Genomic DNA, 26,824 nt, shown 5'->3' with positions numbered 1-26,824 from the left:
GGGACCAGCATCTTCTCCCACATGGGACACACTAACCACATGTGGCCAGCATCTTGACTAACTCCGACTAGAACTGTTGGAGATTTTACATCTTTACAACCATCTGCGGTCTTTCAGTCCACATATGTGGCCATCAGAGCCGCTAGCACAAGCTATTTACATGGACAAGGGCTGGGGACAGTAATCGCTCTTCAAGTGCATCTTCTCACTGTTCATATTCCATTAGGCCAGCTTTTATAAAATGCTAACTAGACGGTAAGTGATCAGAGAAGCAAAGAAGAATTTATTTTCTAATATAACTAAAATTAATGATAGTCACTTATAAGTGAATCTAATAAACTACTTGGGGTCTATTTAACTTTTCATCCAGCTTGAATGATGCCTATATAGAATACAGTACATACACACCAACGACTAAGAATTCTTAAGAAAGAGGTAAAAAAAAAATCTTTTCACAACCAGATAAATAGCTTTTTGTCTTTCTTTCTACGAACTAAAAAGCAGTGGTTGACATCATACATGACAAATTTCAAAACTTTTATTTCCAAACCAAGACCAATTGAAATACGTAAAACATTTAGAACTTAATGAACCCAATCTTTAATTCATCATGTTTTCCTCCCACCATCTCAGTCTTATGAATAAAAGTTAGAGAACTGCTTCTATCAGACAATCAGTCAAACATCAAATTGCCAGGGTTTCCTGAAGTCACCGCAGTCAACTCAATTTTCTTTACCACAACGGTCACAAAATCTGTAATCTATTAACAGTGTAGAAGAGAGGGGGATTTTTTGGTGGCTTTTCATTTTCTTTAACTGAGGTATAATTAGCATATCACATTGTATTAATGTCAGGTGAACAACATAATGGTTGATATCTGTATTGGGAAATTATCACCGCAATAAGCCTAGTTAATATCCATTGTCATACACAGTTACCAAAAACAAACATTTTGTCTTGTGATGAGAACTTTTAAGATCTACTTGCTTAGCAACTTTCAAATATGCAATACAATATTATTAGGTCTAGTCACCATGCCCAACATTACATCCCCATGACTAGAAGTTGATAGCTTTTGACTAACTTCACCCATTCCCTCCCGCCTCTGGCAACCGCCCATCTGTTCTCTGTATCTCTGAGCTTGAGAACAGGGTTTTTTTAACTGAGTGCCAATGAACAGGTTTCAAAAGGATCCACAAATACCCTGCTGGGCAAAATTCTGGGTTTCTGTGCTCCCTCAAAAGGATCCACAAATACCCTGCTGGGCAAAATTCTGGGTTTCTGTGCTCCCTCAATTAGAAAAAGGTACATCACTTTTCATCTGCTTCTGAAAAAAAGCCTCCGATTACTCAAGAATGGCTCAATTTTCAGGAAACTAATCCTGGAAGCTCTCAGATGCCCATCACCACATAAAACTGCCTGAGGCATCTGGCTGAGCTCCCCTCAGCAGGCCGCCCAGGGCTGTTCTAAGCAGACCGCTGGCATGCTTGGACGCTGCGCCCTGTACAAGGCCTCCAACTAAGGCAGGAGGTTATACAGACAGAAATGATACATTTTCAAAGCGTTTTTAAAAGGTAGTAGCCCAAAGAGCTTAATTATTTACAAGTTAACCATAAAAATTAAGTGAACCCAAGTACTGAATTCTAGGTAACAAGGACATTGGTCTAACTATGTTAAACAATTTTCTTTCTATTGGTCACAAGATTTCTTAAATGTTTTTGTTATCTGCTTTCTACTATTGTGGCTATCTTCATTTATTTAGAAACCAGGATTTCTAGTATTCTGAAAACACATAGATCAGCTCCAAATATCAAAGTAGGAAGAAGTCTTTGAGGGAAAAAGGAATGCTTTTTTTTCCCATTTGTCAATGATGAAATAAGTAAGAAGAGCATAAGGGCCCTAGCTGTTTTGGCTCAGTGGATAGAGCAGTTGGCCTGTAGACTGAAGGGTCCCCGGTTCAATTCCGGTCAAGGGCACATGCCCAGGTTGTGGGCTCCATCCCCAGCGGGGGGCATGCAAGAGGCAGCCTATCAATGATTCTCTCTTATCATTGATGTTTCTATTTCTCTCACCCTCTCCCTTCCTCTCTGAAATCAATAAAAATATTTTTTTTAAAAAGGAGAGCATAAGGTACCCAAATATGCCAATATTGTTACAAACCATTGGTTGCTACCTTATCTCCTCCTCCCCAGGGCCAACATTTTACAACAAATAGGACAGGCGCCCACAACAATGAATTGTGTGGCTCCCAAGTGTCAACAGGGCTGAGTTGAGAAAGCCTGCTAACTGGCACAATAGAAGGGGAAATATCAATTCATGAAACATATGATTTGTGGCTATTTCCTCTTGGACCTCTTTACCAGATCAGTGACTGGATACGGCACAGCTCTACACTCAAGGGAGATCACAGCCTGATCTCAATAAGTAGTGCAGCATTTGAAGGCACAGGTATAGAAAAACGATACCCCATGTTTGTAAGGGGAAAGGGTGGGAAGAAGTGGGACTAGGTGGGACAGGCAGACACCACCATCCCTCAGTGATACCTAAGGACATGAGCAGAAGTCCTTCCCGCCAGTCTCATTCTGAAGCACACAGGGGGCCTACACAGTGTGATCATTCATCCCTGTCATCATTCACTGCACACACCCCATCAGCACTCATGGCACAGTACAGTACCAGAACTGACAATAAGGAGCCTTGAGATGTGCACAGAGAACTTCTAGCAGCATGGAAAGATACTCATGAAAAGTAAAGAATAAAAAGCAAGAACAAAGTTCTACTGTATTATACACTCTATTATGCTCAGCTATGTTAAATGAATGCACAGAAAACTATAAGCAAAGCACATAAAATAATGGGTGGTGACATGAGTGCTCTTTTTCTCCTTTTAAATACTTTCATAATTTTATTAAAAACGTATTTATTGGTTGACCACTGGGGGAACTCATTCCATTCATCCTTTATTCAACTGAGAATTTATCAAACCAGGGTATCCCACTCACCATGAAGGAGGCACTGCCTAGAAACCTATAGAGACCTATTTCCCTTCCACCAGCTGGAGTATTAGGAACACCTTGTAATGCTCTGCTGGGAGCCCCAGATCACTCTCCTCTTAGCACTACGGGAAACATTTCCCTGGGAACTGCCTCATTGCTTCTTCCACTTTTCCTCTAGTACTGACAGGTGTGTCCATTCATCCTCCCAGAGGAGTCAAACCTGGTCAGGGTTTTTGAAATAAAGAGAGAAAGAGGAGACCTTTGACCTGCACTTATTCAAGGCTACCTAGGTCTTCCTGGCACTAAAACAATAAATCTTCCATCTACACCAGCTCACTAGAGTTCTAATGGGGCTTCCGCTGTTGGCTACTTCTCAGTGTATGTCCCTCTGCCCAACCACCTTCTCTCTTATAAATGTTATGACTGATGAAAAGCAGCACATGAGTAGTGCTGGGTTTTATAATGAAAATACTATGGCCCTAGCTGGTTTGGCTCAGTGGATAGAGTGTCGGCCTGCGGACCGAAGGGTCCTGGGTTTGATTCCGGTCAAGGGCACATGACCGGGTTTACGGGCTTGATCCTAGTAGGGGGCGTGCAGGAGGCAGCCAATCAATGATTCTCTCTCATCATTGATGTTTCTATCTTTCTCTCTCTCTCCCTTCCTCTCTGAAATCAATAAAAATATATATTTTTTAAAAATACTATGAAATCTCCTTAAGTATCATTCATTCCTAATGTTACCCATCAGAGAGAAAAAAATTACTTTTATTTTTTTTCTAGAAAACATAAGCTTCTCACTTCTCTAGAATGTTCTCTAGAGTGGTCTATGAAGGGATAAAGACAAATAATGTACATTTCCATATTATCTATTTCATTGCTGATCAAAGGAAGTATTCCATAAAAATTGGGGAGAAAATTATCAGTATATTGGTTAATAAATGTCTCTTAATTAAGGGAGCAAAATGCAAAAAAGTATTTTGTTTATGAACTGTTTTATAAAATGTAAAGTCAGAATCTTACCATCAGAACACTTTCAGAATCACAGTATTATTGTAGAAAGCATATCATGTACCTTCTATAAAATAATGATGTTGTCAGAAACAATCACTACACTAATTCCACTGTATTTTTATTTTTTTTTCCACTGTATTTTTATACCTACCAATTCTTTCCATTAAAATCCCCTACCTGTCACCTCTGGAATTCCAGAGAACACTGAACTAAAATGTTTTGTTGTTGGTGGTGGTGTTTGTTTTGAAATCCAGGAGGAGAGGGGAGGATGAGAGAAGATATTAGATTTATGTATTTAGTAAGAAAAAAAATCAACCTTCATTTAATATAGCAATTATACTTTAAATCCTAATGACTGTGTCTCTTAAAGATGTTTTGAGTCAATCCATATCTCCCAATTCCTGTCACAATCTAGGTAAACCTAAGCTCCCATTAACTCCTGCTGGCACAAATACACACCTTGACACTGAGGATTTTAATATCACAGTTTTGTGACCAAATATCTGGTTCTTTTTTGCAATTTGGTCTCTGGCTCTGCTTGAGTGACTAAGCAGCTTTGCAGTTTGAACTCTGACAAACTGCACTCCCTACTGTTTAAACATTGCTTGTTTTACAGCTTTGTTTTGCAATCTCCAAGGAAAACCCAGGCGTGGACAGTGTCTTGTGACAATTCTGCTGACATTATGATACTGACCCTTGGTCATATCTCATGATTCCACCTGCTGATCCTAAATTAGCAAACATTGGAAAGCCCGGTTGCCCCAACCACCCAGAAAATGTAGAGTGCATAATCACAGCTCTGCTTCCCTTAGCAATCAATCCCCTTAAAGGTCAGCCTCCTGTGGTTTTTGTCCTTAAATGCCCTGCCCTACCTCTCCCTCTTCAGAATGCGCTTTGTTTGTACTGGAAGCTGTGTCTCCCGGGCTTGCAACCCATGCTTTTGAGAATAAACCTCTTGATTTAAATTCCAGGGTCTTGGAAATGTGTTGCTAACAATGACCTCCCCTCCCAATTTTCTCTTGCCTGTATTGCTAGTTTATTTCTTTATGATTATGTGCCATGTAGATAGTTTCAAACTTATCTTCGTGCTTATAAACATTGCAAGCATAGCTATTTCTGCAATCTATTATTTGGTAATTCTATTGCATGAGGTCTGTGCAGGTCTGTTCTGCTGACTGTAGTTTCCACTTTTTCTGGCTTTGGTGCTCCGTTTCCTTGTGTACTTTATCATTTTTGGCTGAAATTGTTCAGTCAGCTTGTGTAATTATTTATTGGAATAAGATGAGTCCTAAAACATAGGTGTTAACGCCCCAGGAGGATTTTGTTTGCTTTTACTGAATACTTTGAGGCACATCTGGTCAAGAACCATCTAAAACCACCATGTGAGATGAAGACTTTCTGGTTGTTTACTGTTTTGTTTTGATGCCACCCAGATAATATGTGCTTGGCCCCCTGGAGCAGAGTTTGGGCTCCTGAATATAAAGCTCAGTGCTCGGCTCACCTTCTCCCAGGGGAGTGGACTGGGTTCACTTCAGGTCCCTCCTTACACTGAGGTGGGAAGGAGTCCGAGCTTAACAGGATTGTCTCCTGCTGGACTGCCACCTAAGACAGGACCATGATCATCAATACTCAAGTGTGCTAGGTCCACCAGGATGAGAGCAGCTTCAGTGCTCAGCTTACCTGGACTCCAGCTTTCACTTAAGAGTTTGGCCTCACAGTTCTTATAATCATCTTATCATTATCATCTTATCAATACTTTGATGAAAATGTTTTCTTTTATCCAGAATTTTTAGTTAATTTCTTAGGAGAATCAATCTGTGTAATGTAACCTAATTACCAAAAACCTGAACATCCTAATATCTAATGCATACTATTACCAACTCTATCTTTTAAAAATCAATATGGTAATAACAATGTATGATATCATTCCAGTACTGAAAATACAGAGGGAACACTCTGTAAAGTAGATGATTATCTAACCACTGCTTAGTACACCTGAAACTAATACAAAATAATATTGAATGTAAACTATAATTGAAAAATAATGTTAATAAAAATAAATAAATAGCCCTAGCCAGTTTGGCTCAGTGGATAGAGCGTCAGCCTGCGGACTGAAGGGTCCCCGGTTCAATTCCGGTCAAGGGCACATGCCCAGCTTTCGGGCTCAATCCCCAGTAGGGGGCGTGCAGGAGGCAGCCAATCAATGATTCTCTCTCATCATTGATATTTCTATCTCTCCCTTTTCCTTCCTCTCTGAGATAAATTTAAAAAACAAAGCAAAACAAACAAATAAATAATCTATTCCAGTTCCTACCTTTCATAGAATTGCCTTATCTGGTCCCTATCTCATCCTCCTCCTTTCACTCTCTGTCCTACCCCACCTAGCCTTCTTTCCAAATATTCCATAAATCTTTTCACCTCAGGACCTTTGCATGTGTTTATCCCTTTGTCCAGAATGCTATTACCTCCTTCTTTATCAAGGAAATGCCTACTATCTTTTGGAGCTCATCCCAAATGTCACTTGCTCCAGGAACCCATCCCTGATAACCCAGGGGTGGTGAGACAAGTGCTAGCAGAGCTTCCTGTAAGTCTTCTGCAAAGAACTTATGACTCTTAATTAACTGTTGTTACTGGTTTACCACCTGTCATCTTCTCTAGAATATAAGTCCCATGAGGGCAACAACAATATCTGCCTATTTCCAATTACTGTGCCTATACCTAGCAATTGCATGTATAAAGTAGATTCAATAAATAGTTTATGAATGAATAAAGCATAGCAAAGCTAAAGTTTTGTACTAATTTCAATATCCGCTGTTGACTTTAAAATAAGACTATTATATACAAATATAATATATAATTTTATTTTCAAAGATACACATACTAGTACATCCCTAATTATGATTCAAATGTACAGTCAAACAAAGAAGAGAATACAATAGACTGGAAATTAGATCCTATCTATTAACAGTCATGCTATAACACCTCTTGAATATGCAAAATCTACAAACACAGAATGATGCTCAGTAAATTCATGCAATTACAGTAAAAACTTCTAAAAGTTTTCAGAAGACACATCAAAATTAATGAAAGCAAAATATTTTATGAGTTCATGGAAAAGAAAGTTCCTCGGTACTCTGACAAAAATTCCTGTGTATTAAAAAGACTACAAGGCAAGAAAGGAAAAGAAAAGAATTCACACAAGCAGTATGTCAGTGGTCAATGTGACAAAACTTAGATGTGAAGAGGGAGGTGAAAGAATAAAGGACTTAGAGACTCTATATAATGGGAAGAACAAGTAACTAAGGAAATTTAGGATTTGAAAATAGGTGGAGGGAAAGGGAATGTTGTTTCTGGGTATTTTAAGTAATATCAAGAAATCTAAGCAGAAATGCCCATTAGTGGGGTAGACAGAATTTTAAGATGGCCCTCATGACCTTCACCCTATGGCATTACTACCATGATATGTCATCATATGGCAAAAGGATCTTGCAGACACAATTAGTTACTAAAGTACTGACCTAAAATAGTGAAATTATCAAAGTCGGTCTATCTATTCAAGCCCTTTAAAAGTGAAGATGTTCTTGGCTGATAGCAGAAGGGAAGTTAGAGAGAGCTGAAGTATTTGCCATGACGGAGGCTCTAGGCTGAGATGGAAGGGCCCACAGGGAAGGACCTCAAAGTGGCTTCTAGGAGCAGAGAGCAATCCTCAGCCAACAGTCAGTAAGAAGACAGGGACCTAAGTCCTAAAACCATAAGAAACTGAATTCTGCAAACAAGGGTCATCTTGAAAGTGGATTCTTTTTAGAACCTTCAGATAAGAGTCCAGCCTGGCCAGAATCTAGTCTAGCCCACCCAGACTTCTGACCTAAAGAATTGTGAGGTAATAAATGAATACTGTTTTAAAGCCACTACGTTTGTGATAATGTGTGGCCAGCAACAGAAAGCTAACACAGCAACTGGAAACAGTGACATATATATATATAGCTTTAAGAGTTATCGCTTCTCGGCCTTTTGGCTAAGATCAAGTGTAGTATTTGTTCTTATCAGTTTAATATCTGATACGTCCTCTATCCGAGGACAATATATTAAATGGATTTTTGAAGCTGGGAGTTGGAATAGGAGCTTGCTCCGTCCACTCCACGCATCGACCCGGTATTGCAGTACCTCCGGGAACGGTGCACCAAAAAAAAAAAAAAAAAAAAAGAGTTACCGTACCCCAGCCGGGTGTAGCTCAGCGGTTGTGCATCAACTCAGGAACCAAGAGGTCACCGATTCAATTCCCAGTCAGGGCATATGCCTGGGTTGTGGGCTCAATCCCCAGTGAGGGGCGTGCAGCAGGCGGCCAATCAATGATTCTCTCTCATCATTGATGTTTCTCTCTCTCCCTCTCCCTTCCTCTCTGAAATCAATAAAAATCTACACAAATAAAAGAGAAAGATACAAATTGACCATACCTTCACGACACCCACCAGCCAATCAGGAGTATGCAAATTAACTCAACAAAGATGGTGGGTTAATTTGCATAATAGGCACCGAGCAGGGGCAGGATGCTTGCGTCATCACCATGGTGACGATGCAGGCGTACAGCAGTGCCCCAGCCGCTCAGGGCCTCTGGGCAGCATGGGAAGGCAGAAAGGTGGCTCTGGGCGGAGCAAAGGCAATGCCAGCAGCCAGGGGAAGGAAGGCCCATTCGTGCACGAATCTTCGTGCATCGGGCCTCAAGTATATTAATGAAAAAAAAAGAGTTACTGTAAAGAAACTGCTAGAATAGATGAGCTTTCCTGTGGAAAGTATACAAAAGAAGGGAAGAACATATGACAAGGCCTTGAAGGATACCTACAATTAGAATGTGTTTTTTTAATTAAATCTTTATTGTTGGAAGTATTACATATGTCCCCTTTTTTTCCTCATTGGCCTCCTTCTATCCCACCCTCACCCCTGACCCAGAATGTGTATTTTTTTAATGACATTAATACTGTATGATTTTGAGTATACGCCAGTATTTAAAAACTATGAAAAAATACTCTATTGATAATGTGGAAATAACTGAACAGCAAACATTTACATCCACCTGTCCCTTCATTTACCCATTTCCAAAAGGCACACTCACTCATGTGTGCTCTCTTTTTTTTAGTTACTATTTCAATCACGTGAATCATAATCTTACATTTACCCAAATACAAAGATTTATTGCATAAAGGAGAAAAAAAGTTACCCCCCCAAAAGGTATCCCTAAAAGTTTGTAATATCTGAAAGGACTTTAATCTTGTAGTCCTAAAACTAAATTTCCTTGAGTCTCTATTATAGCTAATATGGACCTACTTAACTTCCTAAGTATAAACAGATGATTTTTATCATAATTCCTATCAATAATATCTTGCCTGAAATTTTTATGAAGCTGGTTTTTTCTCCCTAAATCTTGTCTTACACTGGTATTTAGTCAAATCAAAAGCTATAAAATCATTAATTACATAAAAGTTGGCATTGAACAATGTCCATTAATCAAATCTAAGCCAGCATCATATGCACATAATTAATAACTGTTTTCTCACTACATCAAAGACTATTGCCTTTCCACAAAATTTTAATCACTTTCCAACATATTCCCATCAACTTAATTATATTTGAACACAATGTAAAAATTTAGAAAACTAAGGCAGTTTTAAAGCCTCCCAAGTTACAATTTATTAAGATTTGCTAACTCAAAAAAAATTCCAAGAAAATGAGCTGCTCATGCAACTAATATAGAATTCATCATTGGAAAATCTTATGAGAACTGATGTAATTATTTAGCTTTTGAATGATTAAAAGAGAGACTTAAAGCAATATTACCCAGGAAACATGAAAGTTATCAAGGGCCTCCCAGCCCATCAGTCAACTAACTACATACAGATGAGTTCTAGGGTCCTGCATGTGATTAAATCAGCTGATCATGCAAAGAAGCCACAGTAATGAAACAGCGGCACAAGGATCATGTAAAAGAAAAGCTCTCTCTCTCTTTGGTTTTGTCTCCTGAACTCGTAATGATGTAAATGCACCTGAGTTTTATGCATTTGGCCACTAGTTGAATGGTTCTATTTTTCTCTCATCTCTCTGTAAGTGACTGATCATTACTTTCAAAACATCTCGTACACAATTAAACCAATGCATTGCATGCTGGGTGAGAAGCAAAGTTTCCTGGCCCAGCACTCCACCTCTGACACTCTATGTTTTATAAACTTGTAGAAAGGCAATGCTGGGGAGCTTCCAAAAGAATTTCCAAAGTAGGTTTCTCCCTAGAATAAGTACAGTAGTTCTACCCTTATCTGAGGGGTGTACATTCCAAGACCCTCCCCAGTGGATGCCTTGAAACCCCAGATAGTACTGAACCCTATATATACCATGTTTTTTCCTATACATATACACCTATGATAAAGTTTAACTTATAAATTAGGCTCAGCAAGAGATTAACAACAACTAATAATAAAATAGAACAATGCTAGTATACTGTAATAAAAGTTATGCAAATGTGGCCCCTCTCAAATTACATAACTGTACCCACGTTTTCACTCAAAGGATGCACATTACAGCTTGTTTTTGGCATATCCGAATTGTAGGCATCACTACTTTTGCACTTTTGGGCTATTATTAAGTAAAATAAGAATTCCTTGAACACAAGCATTGTGATACTGCAACATTCAATCTGATAACTGAGATGGCTACTAAGTGACTAACAGGCGGGAACACACAGCACAGATATGCTGGACAAAAGGATAATTCATGTTCCCAGGCAGGACAGATGAGATGGTCTGAGATTTCATCACACTACTCAGAATGGTGTGCAATTTAAAACTTGAAAATTGTGTATTTCTGAAATTTACCTTTAATATTTTTGAACCAGAGTTGACAGCAGGGTAAATGAAACCATGGAAAGCAAAACTGCAGTTAAGGGGGACTACTGTAAGTTAGAAACCCTGTTGGTGACCCTACATAATTTTAACCACAAAAGGAAAGAATTATATTCTAAACATTTTTACTTTCCTTAATATTTAATTTACATTTTTACTTTCAATAACCTTTTGTGGTAACATAGTTCAAGGTTTACTATAATTGCTATTTTTCTTAAAATTCTTTTTTCTTAAGCTTCTAAGGCATCGCTTTGGTAGAAACAGTCTATTTACAACTCTTAGCACATGAATTTTATAGCTGCTTTTTTTTTTTACAGTGAAATCGTAGTGTGTGCACATCCTACCTAATAATAGACAAATATGCAAATTGACCGTACCTTCGCTATGCCCGCGATTGGCCAGGAGGCGCGGGGGGACGGGACTCAGGGTGGCCGGGATGGCCGATTGGGCCGGCGGGATGCTGAGCTCGCGTCGCCAGCGGCGGCTCGAGCTCAGCGTCTGCGCCATGGCTGTGCTGCAGCACAGAAGGGGCCTCTGGGGCAGCGAGCCCACGTCCCGCCGCGGACCATCAAAAGCGGGGGAGCTTTTCGATCGCTCCCCCGCGACCGAAAGCAAAAGTGTGGGAGCTGGGTGCCTGTCCGCTCAGGCACCAGGCCTTTCAGAAGCCTTCGCCACGCCGGAGGCTTCTGAAAGGCCTGATACACCAGCGGACAGGCACCCAGCTCCCCCGCGATCGAAAGCAAAAGCGTGGGAGCTGGGTGCCTGTCCACTCAGGCACCAGGCCTTTCAGAAGCCTCCGCCGCGCTGGAGGCTTCTGAAAGGCCTGGTGCACCAGCGGACAGATACCCAGCTCCCCTGCGATCTAAAGGAAAAGCGTGGGAGCTGGGTGCCTGTCCGCTGATGCACCAGGCCTTTCAGAAGCCTCCGGTGTGGCTTTTCCTCTCTGTAAAAAATCAATAAAATACATATTTTTTTTAAAAGACATAAAAATAAGTAGGTGAGACAGAACATGGAAAGTACTACAGATTTTGAGCAAAGCAGGAATCACCTTGTCCACGGCCATCATTCTTAAGATGAAGAACGAGGCCAGAGAGCACATAGGACTCTCAAGTCACACAGCAAGGATGGGCTAGAACCCATGATTTCTGATTCTAAAGCCTCACCTTGCCACTCTAAATCATGGAGTGTAGTACCTACTGATAGCATCTACAGATAGAAATTAATACAATTTCATCAATCAATAAATCCATTCTTAAGACTACCAATAATTTGTCCTAAAAGCCTGCTAGTCTGTTGCTCCTCCTAAGGTCTCTGAAGAAAGAAGCTGCACTCTTACTGGTCAGGAGCACCAACTGTGGAGCCACCATGCTTAGGTTCAATTGTTGGGCTGACATTTACCGATTACGTGACCTTTTACAGTTATTTGACCTTTGTATACCTCAGCTCACTACTAATCTATATACTGGGAATAAAATCAGCACCTACCTCATAAGATTGCTGTAGGGAATAATTAACATCTGTACAATAATTAGGATAGTGCATCTCACATAGTGATTGCAAGAATATTAAACTTTCTCACTACATAAATGATGTAGGCTTAGCAGAGCAATGTTGATCACTAAGTCCTTGGACCACTTCTGTATGCTAAGGTACAGTAGATATGGCGGTCATAGAAATGTCAATTCTGCCTTTAAATACTTCAAGACAAAATTCCTGTAATCATAAAACTAGATTCAATTTTTTATTTCTAACTTCTGGGATATCGAGAAATTAGTTTCCTTAGTCTGCCTTTCTCTGAATTAGGTACGACGAAGCTTGTCATCAGTGAAGCTGTAAAGATGAGACAGCACGTGAAAGCCCTGGGGGCAACTGAGAATACAGGTATTTCACAGATATGTGCAGAGGATGTAAAACTTACTGTTCAGAGTCATAGTAATCCATATGCTTCTTTTTTTTGTTGTAAGCTGCAACACGAAAGGGAACTATTTCCAGAGTGATTAGGCCAGGGGCCATTGTCAGCACTTTGGCGCCGTGAGTTGGCTCGTAAAGGTCCTTCCCCGTTTCTGGATGAGGCATGCCAGCGGGATCTCGTCCAACAATGTAGAAATTGGCTCCTGCCACCATCCTCGCTCTGCAGTGCCACTGGACCTGGAATAACAGTTTTCCTATTAGATCATCATGCCTTTATGACGAGACCTAAGAAATAGTAAAGGAATAATAAATAAATATACTTCTCATATGATCCAAATTTAAATGTATAACCTTGGGAAGCCATAAACAGAACTGGCAACCCCTCTCCCTCAAAAAAAAAAAATCTAAAAGTATAAATGTGTACAAGTGTTTATGCATACATGTTTATATTTTTTTACTTAAAGTAAAAAAATGAGTACATGTGTCTACAGGTATGATTTTACACAACTGCTAGATATCATTTATTTATAGTTCAAAATCTAATCCAGGAGGTTAGAAGTCGGGTAGAGATTGATCCTTTCATGGAAGAAACTGGAAGGGGCTTCTGGGATAACGGTAACGTTCTGTTTTCTTGACATTTTCTTGACAGATAAACTGACAAATTAAATTGAATATATTTGAAGTATGCAACATGTTGACTTGATATATGTATATGCTATGAAATATTTACCACTATCAAATTAACACAGTCATTACCTCACATAGTTACCTGTGTGTGGTGAGAACACTTAAGATCTGAGCAAATTTCAAGTATACACACAGTATTATTAATGATAGTCACCCTGCTGTATATCAGATCCTAGGAATTTATTCATTTTATAACTGAAAGTTCATAACCTCTGACCAATTTTGGAAATAATAGAAATTAACACAATTTCATCAGTCAAAGGGAGATAAATTCATTCTTAATACTACAAAGAATTTTATCATCAATAATCACTTTGCAACTTTAGTCCACGTTGATGTCAGTTCTAGGCGTGCCTGGTAATGGTCTGTTTCTGGATCCGAGCCGAGGGCTGGCAACCAGGCTGTGCTCACTGTAGAAGTTCATTAAGCTGTGTGTACACTGTGACTTCTGAATTTTTCTGTTATACTTTCATTGGTTAAAAAAACTACTGGATGCAAATGATTAAACTAATTTGACTACTTATATAAACTGGTACTGAGAAAACATGTAGCTAAGTGACTATGACCCAGGATATCAGGCAAGAATTAAACAAGGCATTTGGCTGCATGCAAAACTAGCTTTGAAGCCCATACTTTCACATTAAGACATAGTTTAAAAACAAAAATCAGTCTAACACCTAGAATTTAGAAGTTAAAGTAACTGTAAGAGATCATCATTCTCATTAAAATTTGAAGTGCACTCAAAGTTTGACTCGGCCAATAAAATATTGCGCAAACCCAGGTATAGAAATCTGTTTTTAGCTCCTTTCTTCCCATGTAAGGCTCCAATATTTAGTGATTTTTACAAAACCATCTCTGTTCTGCATGAAAATAAGGTATACATAATGAACACTACACATCGTTTTTATTTTCTCTCTCTTGACAATTTCTCTTATAACAGATACTTGTATATTGTGCCTAGAGAGCACAGTAGCAGGAGGGCAATCACCCCACACCTGAACTGCTCACCCTGCAGAGTTTGCTCTTTCAATTGTTACTACTGATATCCACCTCTTTATTTCCAAATGACATTCATAACCTGTCATGTCTTGACTGTTTAGTTTCAGACACTATAAAATGTAGGCATTATTTCCACATTATTTTTCCTATTATAAAAGATGATGTTTGGTTTTTACTCCACTCTCATTCCCTATCCCATTTATCCAATAAATACAGTGATACATTTTGGTGAAATCAACATTCACCTGTAAAAATAGATGTTTTAAGTAAACTAACATATGAAACATGTGAGCAGTTAGAACAAACAGCACCTAGTACAGAGTAAGTACACAACAAATGTTCGCTGTTATTATGGTCTTTATTTTATTCCCCTCCTTGTACAACTGTTTGTTTTTCCTAGTGTTAATAACTGTCTTTATTTTTTCCACTCGTTTAATTTTCCATATGCCTCTGTGTCTGTGTACCCGGTACTACCCTTCTTCCTGAGAACACAGTGAAATACAATTCCCAGCCTCCCTTGCAGTGTGACCATGTGGCCGAGTTCTGGCCAAAGGAATGAGAGCCAAAGTGATGTGTGCCACTTCCAGCTGAGGAACGCTAACAAGCCTCCTGAGTGCTGTCTTAGTTCTTCTCTCCCCATTTGCCAGCTGAATCGAGAGGACCCCAAGGTCCTATAACTACACCTTTTTCTGCTATAGCATTAATTCTATGTGCATTGAGCCACAATAAAATGAAAAATAAAGAAAACTCTGCCCACGCCCCTCTGCCCCTTCACCGTAGTCACACAAAAGACCTTTGCTAGTTCAGACTCAGAATTTTTATCGAGGTCAGAATTTTATCATCAATTAACTACTTTGCAACTCTACTTAAATGAAAAATCTTCTCTGCTGCATGCAAATGAATGGCTGCTTGCACAGCATTAAACTAAAAGGGCAGTCTAAGTTCTCTGAATTTAGGTAAACTCACTTTGCTCATTAAGTATGTATGTCTAGGTATTTAAATCATTCAAACACCAAAAGGTCCACAAACACCGAATGTATGGCTTAATTTTAATATTTAAGGAAGCTCAGATCATTTCATCCAACCAGCTCCATAGTCTTAAAACAAGAGGAAACTGAAGCCCAGAAAACTTAGCACCTTATTGGGTCACAGAGCATGTGGTTGGTGGCAGTGGCCAGTTCTAATTTTGTCTTGTAAAATTACCAGTCAATTAAATTGCTCTTGGACTTCTAGAGGTTACATGAGTAAATTAAAGGTAAACACACCAAACAAGGAGTCAACATTCTCCTGCAGGTGACCTGAATTATTTTAATTTACAATTTAGTGAGTGGTTTCCCCATGAGAATACTTGTAAAACTATAACAGACGTGAATAAGCAAAACACGTAACTCTTCCAAAAATACCTGGTGTGACTTAACTTATAACCTACTGAAAAGGTGATGTGCTTTAATCAAGAGACTGCGAGTCAGTCCAGAGCCCTTGCTGCATCTGGTTAAGCACACAGGCTGTGGAGTCAGGCTGTCCTAGATTTACATTCTGACTTTGCCCCTTACTAATTGAATGCCCTCAGGCAGTTTCCTTATATAAGCCTCAGTTTCCAAATTTATAAAAACAAGGATAACTCTTAACACATAAGATTGATGGAAGATTTGAAAGCACTCAGGACAGCACCTGGCCCTCAATAAAGGAGAAACATTGCTGCTGTTACTATTATTCTGTAAAACATTCCCTGAAGATCCCAGTTGAATTAACTGCTTCCTAACCAGTGTTCTAAAGGAAATCCATTTGCTCTATGAAAAAGATGGCACACTGCCTAGATTCTAGAAGATGGTCACTGACAACCAGTAAGAACTGTCTGTTTATCTTTCCAGCAGACTGAGGTCAAGGTGTATTATTTATCTCGTATGCCCAGTGGCCAGCACGATGTCAGAACACTGAATGCATACAGAAGAAATACAAAGCCATATCCAAAGGCTTTCTATAAAGCCTTCTAAGAATCGGCTGATGGTCAAGCTAACAACAAAGGACTTATTTTCTGCTTTTCTTGCACCTATGTACCAAATAACAAAGAGCTTTGTCACTTTTTCCTGATTATACAAGTAATTTATTTCATACGTAACAAACACTGCTGGATGCCTACACAACTGAATTCTCTTTGCCCTGATGACAGGGACTTTATTCCAGAGGAAGAGATGCCAGGTCCCAGTCTTCCTTGCCACGCAGCCCATAGCTGAGCAAAAATGGGGCCTCTGAGGAAGTCTGCTGCAAGATCTATGAAAAGCTTTTCTTCCCTAACAAAATTCTCAACTCTCATTTATTGGAAATGTCTTTACCTTTATTTTTGTGAGAAAACAGAATTCTAGATTAACAAGCTTATTTTTTTTTGCTGGTTTTTCTTAATGATGCTAACCCATTGCTTCCAGTTCGCATTGCTCCTGAGAAGTTAGGCATCATTCCTACTTTTTAAAATATATTTTTATTGCTTTCAGAGAGGAAGGGAGAGGGAGGGAGAGAGAGATAGAAACATCAATGATGAGAGAGAATCATTGATTGGCTGCCTCCTGTACATCCCCCACTGGGGATGGAGCCCGCAACCTGGGCATGTGCCCTGACTGGGAATCAAACCATGACCTCCTGGTTCATAGGTCAATGCTCAACGGTTGAGCCACACAGGCCAGGCAGCATCAGTCCTATTATTTCCCTAATGTTCCCTCTTCATCTCTCCCTCCCCATCACTCTACTTTCAAAGCTCCTCTTTACATCATTAATTTTCATCAGTGTGAGTACTATGTGCTTAAGTGTTGTTTTCTTTGAATTTATTTTCTTCCAAGATTAGAGGTTTCTTGATTTTTTAGGTTGATGTTTTTCACCAATTTCAGAAAGCTTTCACCATCATTTTTTCAAAAACTTTTTCTGACACATTTTTCTGTCTCCTTCTCTCAGAACTCCAATTACATATATGTTAGATAGCATGATATTGTCCAGTTACTGAGGCTCTGCTCATTCTCCCCATGCATTTTCTTTCTTTTTTCCAAATTATTTCAATTAATCCGATTCCTAGCTCACCAACCAGTTCTTCTGCCAAATGTTGTCTGATTTTAAGTCCATCCAATAAATGATTTCAATTCAGATACTATGCTTTTTTAGTCCTTGACTTTCCATTTGATTTTTCTTAGTTTCCAATTTTTCCTGAGATTCCCCATCCATGGACCATATTTTCCTTTAAAAATCTTTAATACTTTTATTTGGTAATTCTAACATCAGCATCATCTCTAGGTCTGTTTCTAGTAACAACAAAGAGCTTTCATTCTGCATTGTAAATCACACTTTCCTGTTTCTTCCTGTTTCCAGTCATTTGTTATTGTATGTTGGACCTGTGGAAGGTTTGTTTTAAGGAGGTAATTGGCACCTCTTTTTATCTTTCTGCGGCTTGGTTGTAAGCCTTGTTGAGCAGGTCTAGCTTTTCTTTTTTTGCCTTTTTTAAAGTCCTCACCCAAGAATATGTTTTTTATTTATTTAGAGAGAGGCAGAGAGAGAGAGGAGAAAGAAAGAGGGAGAGAGAAATAGAGAGAGAGAGAGAGAGAGAGAGAGAGAGAGAGAGAGAGAGAGAGATGAGAGAGATGAGAGAAACATCAATCGGTTGCCTCCCGCATGAGCCCCAGCCAGGGATCAAACATATAATCTGGGTATGTGACCTGATCAGGAACAGAACCTGCCACTTTTCAGTATATGGGACAACGCTCTAATCAACTGAGCCACACTGGCCACGGCAGGTCTAGCTTTTTATCAATCTACTGCCTCTCAACTCCAAATTCACCCAAATTATTTAAGATAATGGACTGAACTCTAAGCATTTCTCTATCAGCAAGCACAATGCTGAGTTTTACCAGTAGAGGGCATCATAGGAACGTTGTAGGAGGAAGGGGGTATCAGTGGTGCCTGTGTATGTGGATAACTGGTGGCATTCTGGTCCATGAGCAAACCCGAAGTGCATAATCCTTCATAACCTCAAAGCCCTAGCCTGAACCCAGTGACCACCTCGCCGCCGCCCTCCTAATGCAGACACTGGTGCACCCCAAGCCTCCCAGCAGCAGGGGCTCCCTCACTCCCTTCTGTACCCCACCCACCAGCCTGGGCTCACCTGTGCCCAGAGGATTGTTTCCTGCGTCCCTCTGCACACCAGCATCACACACTGTGCATCTCTCTGGCAGCAGTGGGCTCCCAAACACCCTCTGGGCACCTGGCTGTCAGCCTCAGTTAGCCTGTGCACCAGCACTGTTTCCTGCTTTCTGGCTCCTGTGAACCAGTTGTGGCCCAGACAGTCCACTGAATTTTTCCTCCATCCACTGGGATAAAACCATAGCTTTTTCAATGAGGTCTGGGGCCAACTCTTAGGGAAGGGATCCCTTTTACAAGTGTGTCCTTCCTTTAGTAATCTCCTTCAACCTTAGGGTACCCTTTAGAGTTCACTTGACATTTTTACAGTTATTCCACTACTGAAGTTTAATAATTCTTTAAATTTTCCCTATTCAAATTCTGTGCGATTTCCACCTCCGAATGGGACCCAGACAAATACATTGTCTTGTGTATAAAGGGTGGTCTTTGCTCTTAAGGCATGTTTTTCTGGCGTCTCAGTTCAATGCCTGGAATGTCAACAAGGTCTCTCCATTTGAGTTGGGCTGGAACGTCATCTTCCAACACTGGGTAACCCAACCTCTAGCATCCTCACTCCACCCGAGATTATCGCAGCCGTCTGCATCAGGCCTTGCAGAGTCTCGCCCTGCACAAATGCAGTCCAAGGAACACTGGGGAACATCCTCTGATGAGCATCTGGTGCCTCAGCTCCGTGCTGCGCCCTCCTTTCCGGTAAGCACTCTGCAGGTCTCGGCGGGTCCAGCAGCCCCCAGATCCAGCCTCTGCCTCCTCAGCGCAACAGGACCAATGTGTTCCACTTGGATTCCCACAGTCTGTGCTGTGGTCTGGAAACTACCCCAGGCACCAGACCAGGCTAAACAGGGGGTTCACTGTGTGTGCTCCCCATCTCTCAGGATTCTGCACACTGCCTTCACACAGGTGTTTCACATACTTAATCAATTTTATACTTGTTTTCAGCAAGAGGACAAATCCAGTATCCATTACCCCATTATGACCAGAAGCAAAAGTCTACATATATTTTGAAAGTGATAAGGAACATAATTTTTGTGGACAAACAGGCATGGGTTAGGAGAGAAAATGATGATCCCAAGATCTCTGAAGGAACGGGGATCCACTGAGATGGAGGAAGCTACAGATAACATAGATTTGGAGGGCTAAAACGAGGCAGTTAACATTTTAGGCATGTTAAGTTTGAGCTGTATGTTAGAGATTCAAGGTGGTAGGATATATGGGTTTGGAGTTCAGAAAAGAGATGTGAATTACAGATAGATATTTGAGTATCATCAACATAGAGGCATCTAAAGCAGGGTTAAAAGTATTACATACTTGTAATCAAGTTGGAAAACAAGTAAAGCTAAATAATATGTCACGTGAGCATATGTACAGTGTATGTATGTATGTAAAGGTAAGGAAATAAAAAGTACAACATTCAAGACTGTGATAACCTGGAGAGGGAGGAGAATGGCAGGAGAGTTATTTTGGAAACTGTGGTGTTTCTAGGACTTAAGACTTTGAGTCACAAAGAAAAAAACCTGGCTCAATAAATATGTTCCTCTGTTTATCATGTCAGTCACAGACCTTTTGTGGTTCCATAGATTCAAAGTCAGTGACAAAGCAGACACTGAAGTGCATAGTGATCAATCTGCTTATGTGAATGAAAACTGGCATAAAATTTCTGACAAGCATGTTGGCAAATGTCAAAAACCTAAGCAATTCCAATTCAAGATGAGATTGATAGGAGAAGCTGGGAGATGCAAGTTATATTTCTCAGGTCAGAGGCAATTCACAGTTGTTCACTCAATAATTTTCAAAGGTAACAAATATATAAATAATCACAACTTAATAAACCAACTCATGGATCAATGATGACAGTGCACTCATACACCATATACCACAAATTATGATTAATCTAATTCTGTGCATCTGAGGTCCATGCAAGTTTGTTTTACAAAGCAATATTGATTTATGTTCACACCATGTTTTACTTCTTCAAAGTAAATGGAGGAAAACTTTATTAAGGTTCCTAGTTCCCAAGAAACTTAAAGTAGATAGGGTGTCAACACAGCATTTAAAATAAACCTAAAAAAAGAAAACACATTTCTTAAAATGTAGCTCAAGTTTTACCTACTCTGGTTCAAAGGGTTCCTACCTCACACTGCTTAAATATGTTTCAAATTACACAAACCACAAGATTTTGTATTCATTACACAAGCTGGAAGAAAATTAAAGGATGTCTAAACTTCACAAAAATATTCACAAGATCTAAGATTTCCACAACACTGACTTATTTTTAAAGTTTTGCATAAAATGTTTTTTTCCTGCCCTTTTATATTTTATTGTGCTTAACTAAAACATGAATATAGCTCTTTAACAGGAAAGACTTTTGTAAGTTACATTTTCTTGACTAAGGAAACTCATTCATTGTCTGAAAAAGATAATATGCTCCCTAAAAGACAACTGTCAAAAATAAACAAAAAGTGAAATAAAAACTTGACAAGAAAAAAAATACTTGTAGACGGTATTTTAGCCCCAAAAATTAATATGGTATATATTTGCTGATCTTTACTCTTTTGAATACAACTTAATGCAAGCCAAAATAAAGAGTTAAAAGGGAACATCTTCATTGAAATTATTCTCTTTTTGTCACTAGACAAAAGGCAAGATCTTTATTCAATATCTGAAATCAGTGTCTTATTTAGTCTAAAGTTGCATTTAAAAGTAGACTAATTAAAGAAAATAGGTGAAAGAAAAAAGGACTATTTTCCTCTACATATTTCCCACTTCCTAGAAACTGTTTTTATTAGCCAAATTAAAAGAAAACAAGAAACAATCAGAAGTGACCAGTGAGTTAACATTTAAAAAATAATCAAAACCATTAACAAAAATGTACATACTGGGAGTAACTCATCCCTATTGAAAGAAAAATCTATATACAGAAATCATAAAACTAAAAGTATATATAACAAACATTAATTTATATAACAGAACTTTAAAATACTCTATCACCTCAAATAGTACAATAACTGAATTGTTTGGAAACTGTGGTATTTCTAGGACTTAAAGACACAGGTTAGCGGAGAAAACACCTGGTTCAATAAATACACCTCTCTGGGTGTAATGTTAGTCACAATGACCTGTGATGGGCTCCAGAGATTCAAACTCGGTGATAAAGCAGACATCTACCTGCACAGTGACCACCTCCCTGAATATTATACTCTTTTACTCCGCTGATGTGAATGAAAACTGGTATAAAATTTCTGAAAGGCATGTCAAAAACCTAAGCAATTCCAGAAATTATCTTGAGAACAGTATGCAAAGATGTTCATTTCAGGATTCATCACAGGGCTGTTAATAATAAAAGACAGAAAACAACCCAAATCTCCTTCAATGGGGTGTGGCTGTTGATTAAATTAATTTCCTAGCACTAGAAAACTGTGCAGTGATTAAAATATACAGTAAAATCAGCCATGGATGGTGTGGCTCAGTTGGTTAGGCATTGTCCAGTGCACCAAAAGGTTGCCGGTTGATTCCCAGTCAGGGCACAAGCCCAGGTTGCAGAGGATGATAGGAGGACTGAATACAAATGCCAAGTGCTAACTAATACTGACATTCAATAATTATCTCACTTCACCTTCAATTAAGGTTTGAGAACTGCCTTATCAAACTGCGTATGTATTTTCAATTTTTCTCAATTAAAAATACTGGGGATAATAATTTTTTAATCCAGCTAAACTGACCAATTTCTTTACATATTCACACCAAAATTTTATTTTATTTAAGTGTAATAAATTTTATTAAAGTCAATATTCCGTAAGGCAAAACTCTGATACTCACTTGGTTTATAAAAGAACTTCAGGCACAGAGACATTTTTAATGTAAATTTGCACATTTCCTGTTCCAAACTATCAAAAGTGCCTTTATTTTAACACTACTAAAATTCTTTAGAAATTTATATCCATTACCTATTCTTGTTGAGTAAAAAAATCAATACCTCCATTCATCTTATGAATTCCACATCAAAATACCCTTTCCTTCTTTGTACATTACATTAGCACATCACTCTAGTATTAATCTATTTCCTATAAATTCCCAGATCATAACAGCCTGCCTCTTGATTTCTCAGTGGTAGGAATCATTTTAAGCTCTTCAAGTTGACTGAGCTGCTTACACTGCATCAAGGCCTACAACAAGACAGGACATCAGAGCAGGAGAGAAAACACAAGTTAGTGTATTCAGAGAAGAAATGGTAGATTACCTAACTATAAAAAACCTGAAAAACCAGGCTAATAGAAAATATTAAAACCTGATGCTGCTTCAATAACAACAGATTTTCAGCTGAAAATCTATAAAAAATCAGGAGAAAGAAAAAGGACAGTCTTCCCCCATGAGAAGCATCCTAAAACACCTGTAAAATCTACAATATCTCTGAATTAAAGTAGTCATTTCAGTTCTCAAGCTAAAAGTATATAAAATATCAGACTATACAGATCCCAATAATTACTTTCAAAATAAATCGACAGATCTAAAATGTTTTTATGGTACTGACCCAAAATTGATTATCCAAAAATCTGAAATACAATTTTTTCCCAATTTTCTTGAGATATAATTAACATGTAACATGTTCTATAAGTTTAAAGTGTGAAACGTGATGAGTTGATAAATATACATATTTTTTGTGACATGATTATCATAGAAAGATTAATTAACATATCCACCCGAAATTTAAAAACCTAGTTTTTTAACTAATTTAGCAAAACCTGATCAAAACTGACATGAAGTTATTTATGGGCTTTACTGATCCCACTCAGTGTGAGAAATCATTCACACTGCTACAGAAATTTCTATGTTCTCTATGTCCCAGACCCACCAGTAGAATTAAGTAATACATGACCCCAAATAGTTTGGATAAGAGATTGTGAATCTGTGTTGCACTGCTCCAGAAAAATGAATAAAATAAATAAGCACAAGACAAAATTATCAAGGATGCCAGAGGGGGCCAAAGGTTACAATTAAAACTTGAGAATCTATGGCTCCCATAATTAGGCTCAGATCTCAAGAATAACGTCCCTTTAAGTTATCAGAACTCTTGCAAGTGTTTACAGGCAGGAACAGATTTCTAACCTAACACATATTACTGCTCCAGACAGATCCTGGATGAAAGCATGAACTAATTAACTGACTATACTGGCATCCAGGTGGCAACACAGTAGTTCTGTGGTCGGCAGTTAGACAGACATGAGCAGAGCAAGCATGATGGGCCAGGTACAGAAGGTCACCAGGGCAACCTCTCAGATAGCTGACCCTCTCCGACCCAGTTCCGACCCTCCCAACGTTTCCTCCCCTGGCATGTCGCTAGTCATGGGGGTAAAACCCCTTTGGAGAAGGAACAAGGGATGGAAGAGTGGCCTCATGCGACTCCCATGTGAACCCTTGCACAACCACTCCCTTAAGCATTAACCCCTAGGGAAAACATCTAGGCTTCAGCTGTCTTTCAGCTCCAGGCCCAGAAAAGCAACAAAACCAGACGAGCAATACGATGGCTGACATCAGGACCAGCTGCAATAACTAATGACCCCTGTCCTGGTGCTGACCAATCAGTGGAGACCACAACCCTGAAAGGACACACCTGGAAAGCTGATGAATATTCTACTGAGATCCTTCCCTGGGAAATCCCCTAAAATCCCCACCCTTAACAGCCCTTAAAATGGAGGACCCATCTATGGAGCACGCCATGCCTTTTCCACTCCCTTCCCGCAGCGGTATTTTCCTTGTCTCTCTCTCCTAAGCTCCAAGGGCCCTTCTGTTGCCTCTGTAAGTTGTTTCTCTTATAGTTTGAGTCTTGGCTCTGAATTCTTTCTTAGCCAGAATTCAAGTACCAAGGTTCCTGAACTGAGGTCCAGTCTGACTCTAGCGGTCTAACACCTAGTGCCCCACCTTATCTGAGGCTTTGTTTTCTGTGGTTTCAGTTACCTGCAGTCCACCACAGTCTGAAAATATTAAGTGGAAAATTCCAGAAAGAAATGGTTTGGCGCACCATTCCATTCTGACCAGTGTGATGAAACCTCATGTTCTCCCACTCCATCCGCCCAGAACATAAAGCCCTTTGTCCAGAATCTTCATGCTGTACAGGCTCCCTCCCCGTTAGCCACTTACTAACCATCTCAGTTATCGGATCAGCTGTCATAGTATCACACTGCTAGTGTTCAAGTAACTAAGTAAAATTTAAGTATTTTAATTAATGAGGGCCCCAACGTGCAAGAGTAGTGATGCTGGCAAATTGGATATGCCAAAGAGAAGGTGCTTCTGTTAACATGGTAATGAGCTAGTTGTTATCGTTAATAATAGCAAAGTAGCAAAGGGAAGGCCAGACATTATAAACACGGTCATCTGGGCAGCTTCACCAGGAAGCTACAACATCACACTCTCCAGGGAAGCACCAATCTATTCCCTGCAAATCACTGGGGAAAGGGGTCCAACAATGAGGAAGATGGACACATGGGCAGTAACATCTGGGTAATGCAGGGAAGATGTTTGCCTGTCAGTGTAAGCTGGAAAAAAAGATAACTGGCTAGAGAGGGTGGAGACACTGCAAGCGCACAAAATCTTAGAAGGTTAAAATGCACAGACAAGAAATTCTCTCTAGAATCTCTTGTTGCTCTCTTGTTCTGTGGCTTTGTTCCTGCTTCCTTGTACTCACCTCTGTTCCCTCCATAGCCATGTGGCCCCAAGAGCCGCATAGCCCATGGCCATGCACCCCACAGCCAATGGACTACAGCTGTGAACACAAGCTAACCTAGCCAGATACTGGACTCGACTGTGCAAACATAAAACGGAAACTCTGGGCAATGGCTTTAATCCCAGCCCTGATGAAGACACAGCTGGACTTTTTCCTTGGCAGGACAGAGGGAGATGGGAACTTGGAAACTCAGAGGTTTGATTCCACAGAAATAAAACTTTCCATGATACCTCATCCTCCCGTGGGGGCCTGCAGAAATTCTTATTCCAGTGGCACCCCAAGAAGCCCACTTCCACCGGCAACCAGTGGGGACACAGAGGACACCCCACAGATAACACTTCCTTCAAGTGGAACTGTATATAGGTATAGGAAAAAAATCCTATCCTATATAATAAAAGGCTAATATGCAAATCAACCGAATGGCAAACCAGCTGGTCGCTATGACGTGCACTGACCACCAGAGGGCAAATGCTCAATGCAGGAGCTGACCCCTGGTGGTCAGTGCAGTCCCACAGGGGAAGCGCCACTCTGCCAGAAGCTGGGCTCACAGCTGGTAAGCGCAGCTGCGGTGGCAGGAGCCTCTCCCGCCTCCACGGCAGTGTTAAAGATGTCCGACTGATGGCTTAGGCTTAAGCCATCAGTTGGACATCCCCCGAGGGCTCCCAGACTACAAGAGGGTGCAGACCGGGCTGAGGACCGCCCCCCCCCCCACCACCGTGCATGAATCTCATGCACCGAGCCTATAGTTAGTATATATAGGGCTCAGCCCTATTCATGATTTCAGGCATCCACTGGGGCACATCCCCTGAGGATAAAGGGGACTACTGTATGTTCCTACCATCCCTGTTTAAGGGCACCTGCTCACTTACACAGAATCAGTCTCTATCAAGGAGTCATTTAACAAGGCATGGGTAGCTTTCATGGCAAAGAAAAGTTCCTCCCCCCAACAATGTGTTTTCTCCAAATTCAACTGGCAGTTCTCATCTGAAGGTCTTAAACCAGATTATAGCTGTTAGTTGTATATATCCACATTCCAAAATACATCAACTTTCACGTAACAGGTCTTAGAAAGCATTCTCATCCTTTACAAAAATAGATTTAGTAATATGGTAGAAGGGACAAACACAACTTCTACAGGCAATTAATACCTCACAAAAATATAACATCTTTTTAGCATTAGAAAAGCAACTCTCCCTCCCCATGCTGCCCCCACCCACCCAATTCCTAAAATGGAACTTAGGAATCAAGCCATTAAGTCTTTACAGACTGGAAAGTCAGGGACATCCTGGTGATAACCAAACAGGCTTGACAGCTGCTCGTTGTTCTGAAAAGCATTTGTGCGAGAGAAACAAATCTGGTACCAATGCCTTCTAAATGACCTACAGAAAATGGTTAAAGGAAGAGTCACTGTTTGTTTGTTTTTAATTATTAGTTAGCAAAGA

The 26,824-nt window shown here is 39.8% G+C and overlaps 1 protein-coding gene across 4 annotated transcripts in view; it reads right to left on the bottom strand.

Moving 5' to 3' along the window:
• The window catches only part of PAPSS1 (3'-phosphoadenosine 5'-phosphosulfate synthase 1), a 180,337-nt gene that overhangs the window by 4,954 nt on the left and 148,559 nt on the right, over positions 1 to 26,824 (bottom strand). For all 4 annotated transcript variants that reach the window (XM_079773290.1, XM_079773292.1, XM_079773291.1 and 1 more), the window contains exon 11: positions 12,813 to 13,042. In XM_079773290.1, coding sequence (XP_079629416.1) covers positions 12,813 to 13,042 — 230 coding nt within the window. The remainder of the gene's footprint in view (positions 1 to 12,812; positions 13,043 to 26,824) is intronic.

Source organism: Cnephaeus nilssonii (genome assembly GCF_951640355.1).
Source record: "Cnephaeus nilssonii genome assembly, chromosome: 1".
In the NCBI taxonomy this organism is placed as follows: Eukaryota; Metazoa; Chordata; class Mammalia; order Chiroptera; family Vespertilionidae; genus Cnephaeus; species Cnephaeus nilssonii.
The sequence above is the reverse complement of the archived record's forward strand: the minus strand, read 5'-3'. Positions and strand labels throughout refer to the sequence as shown.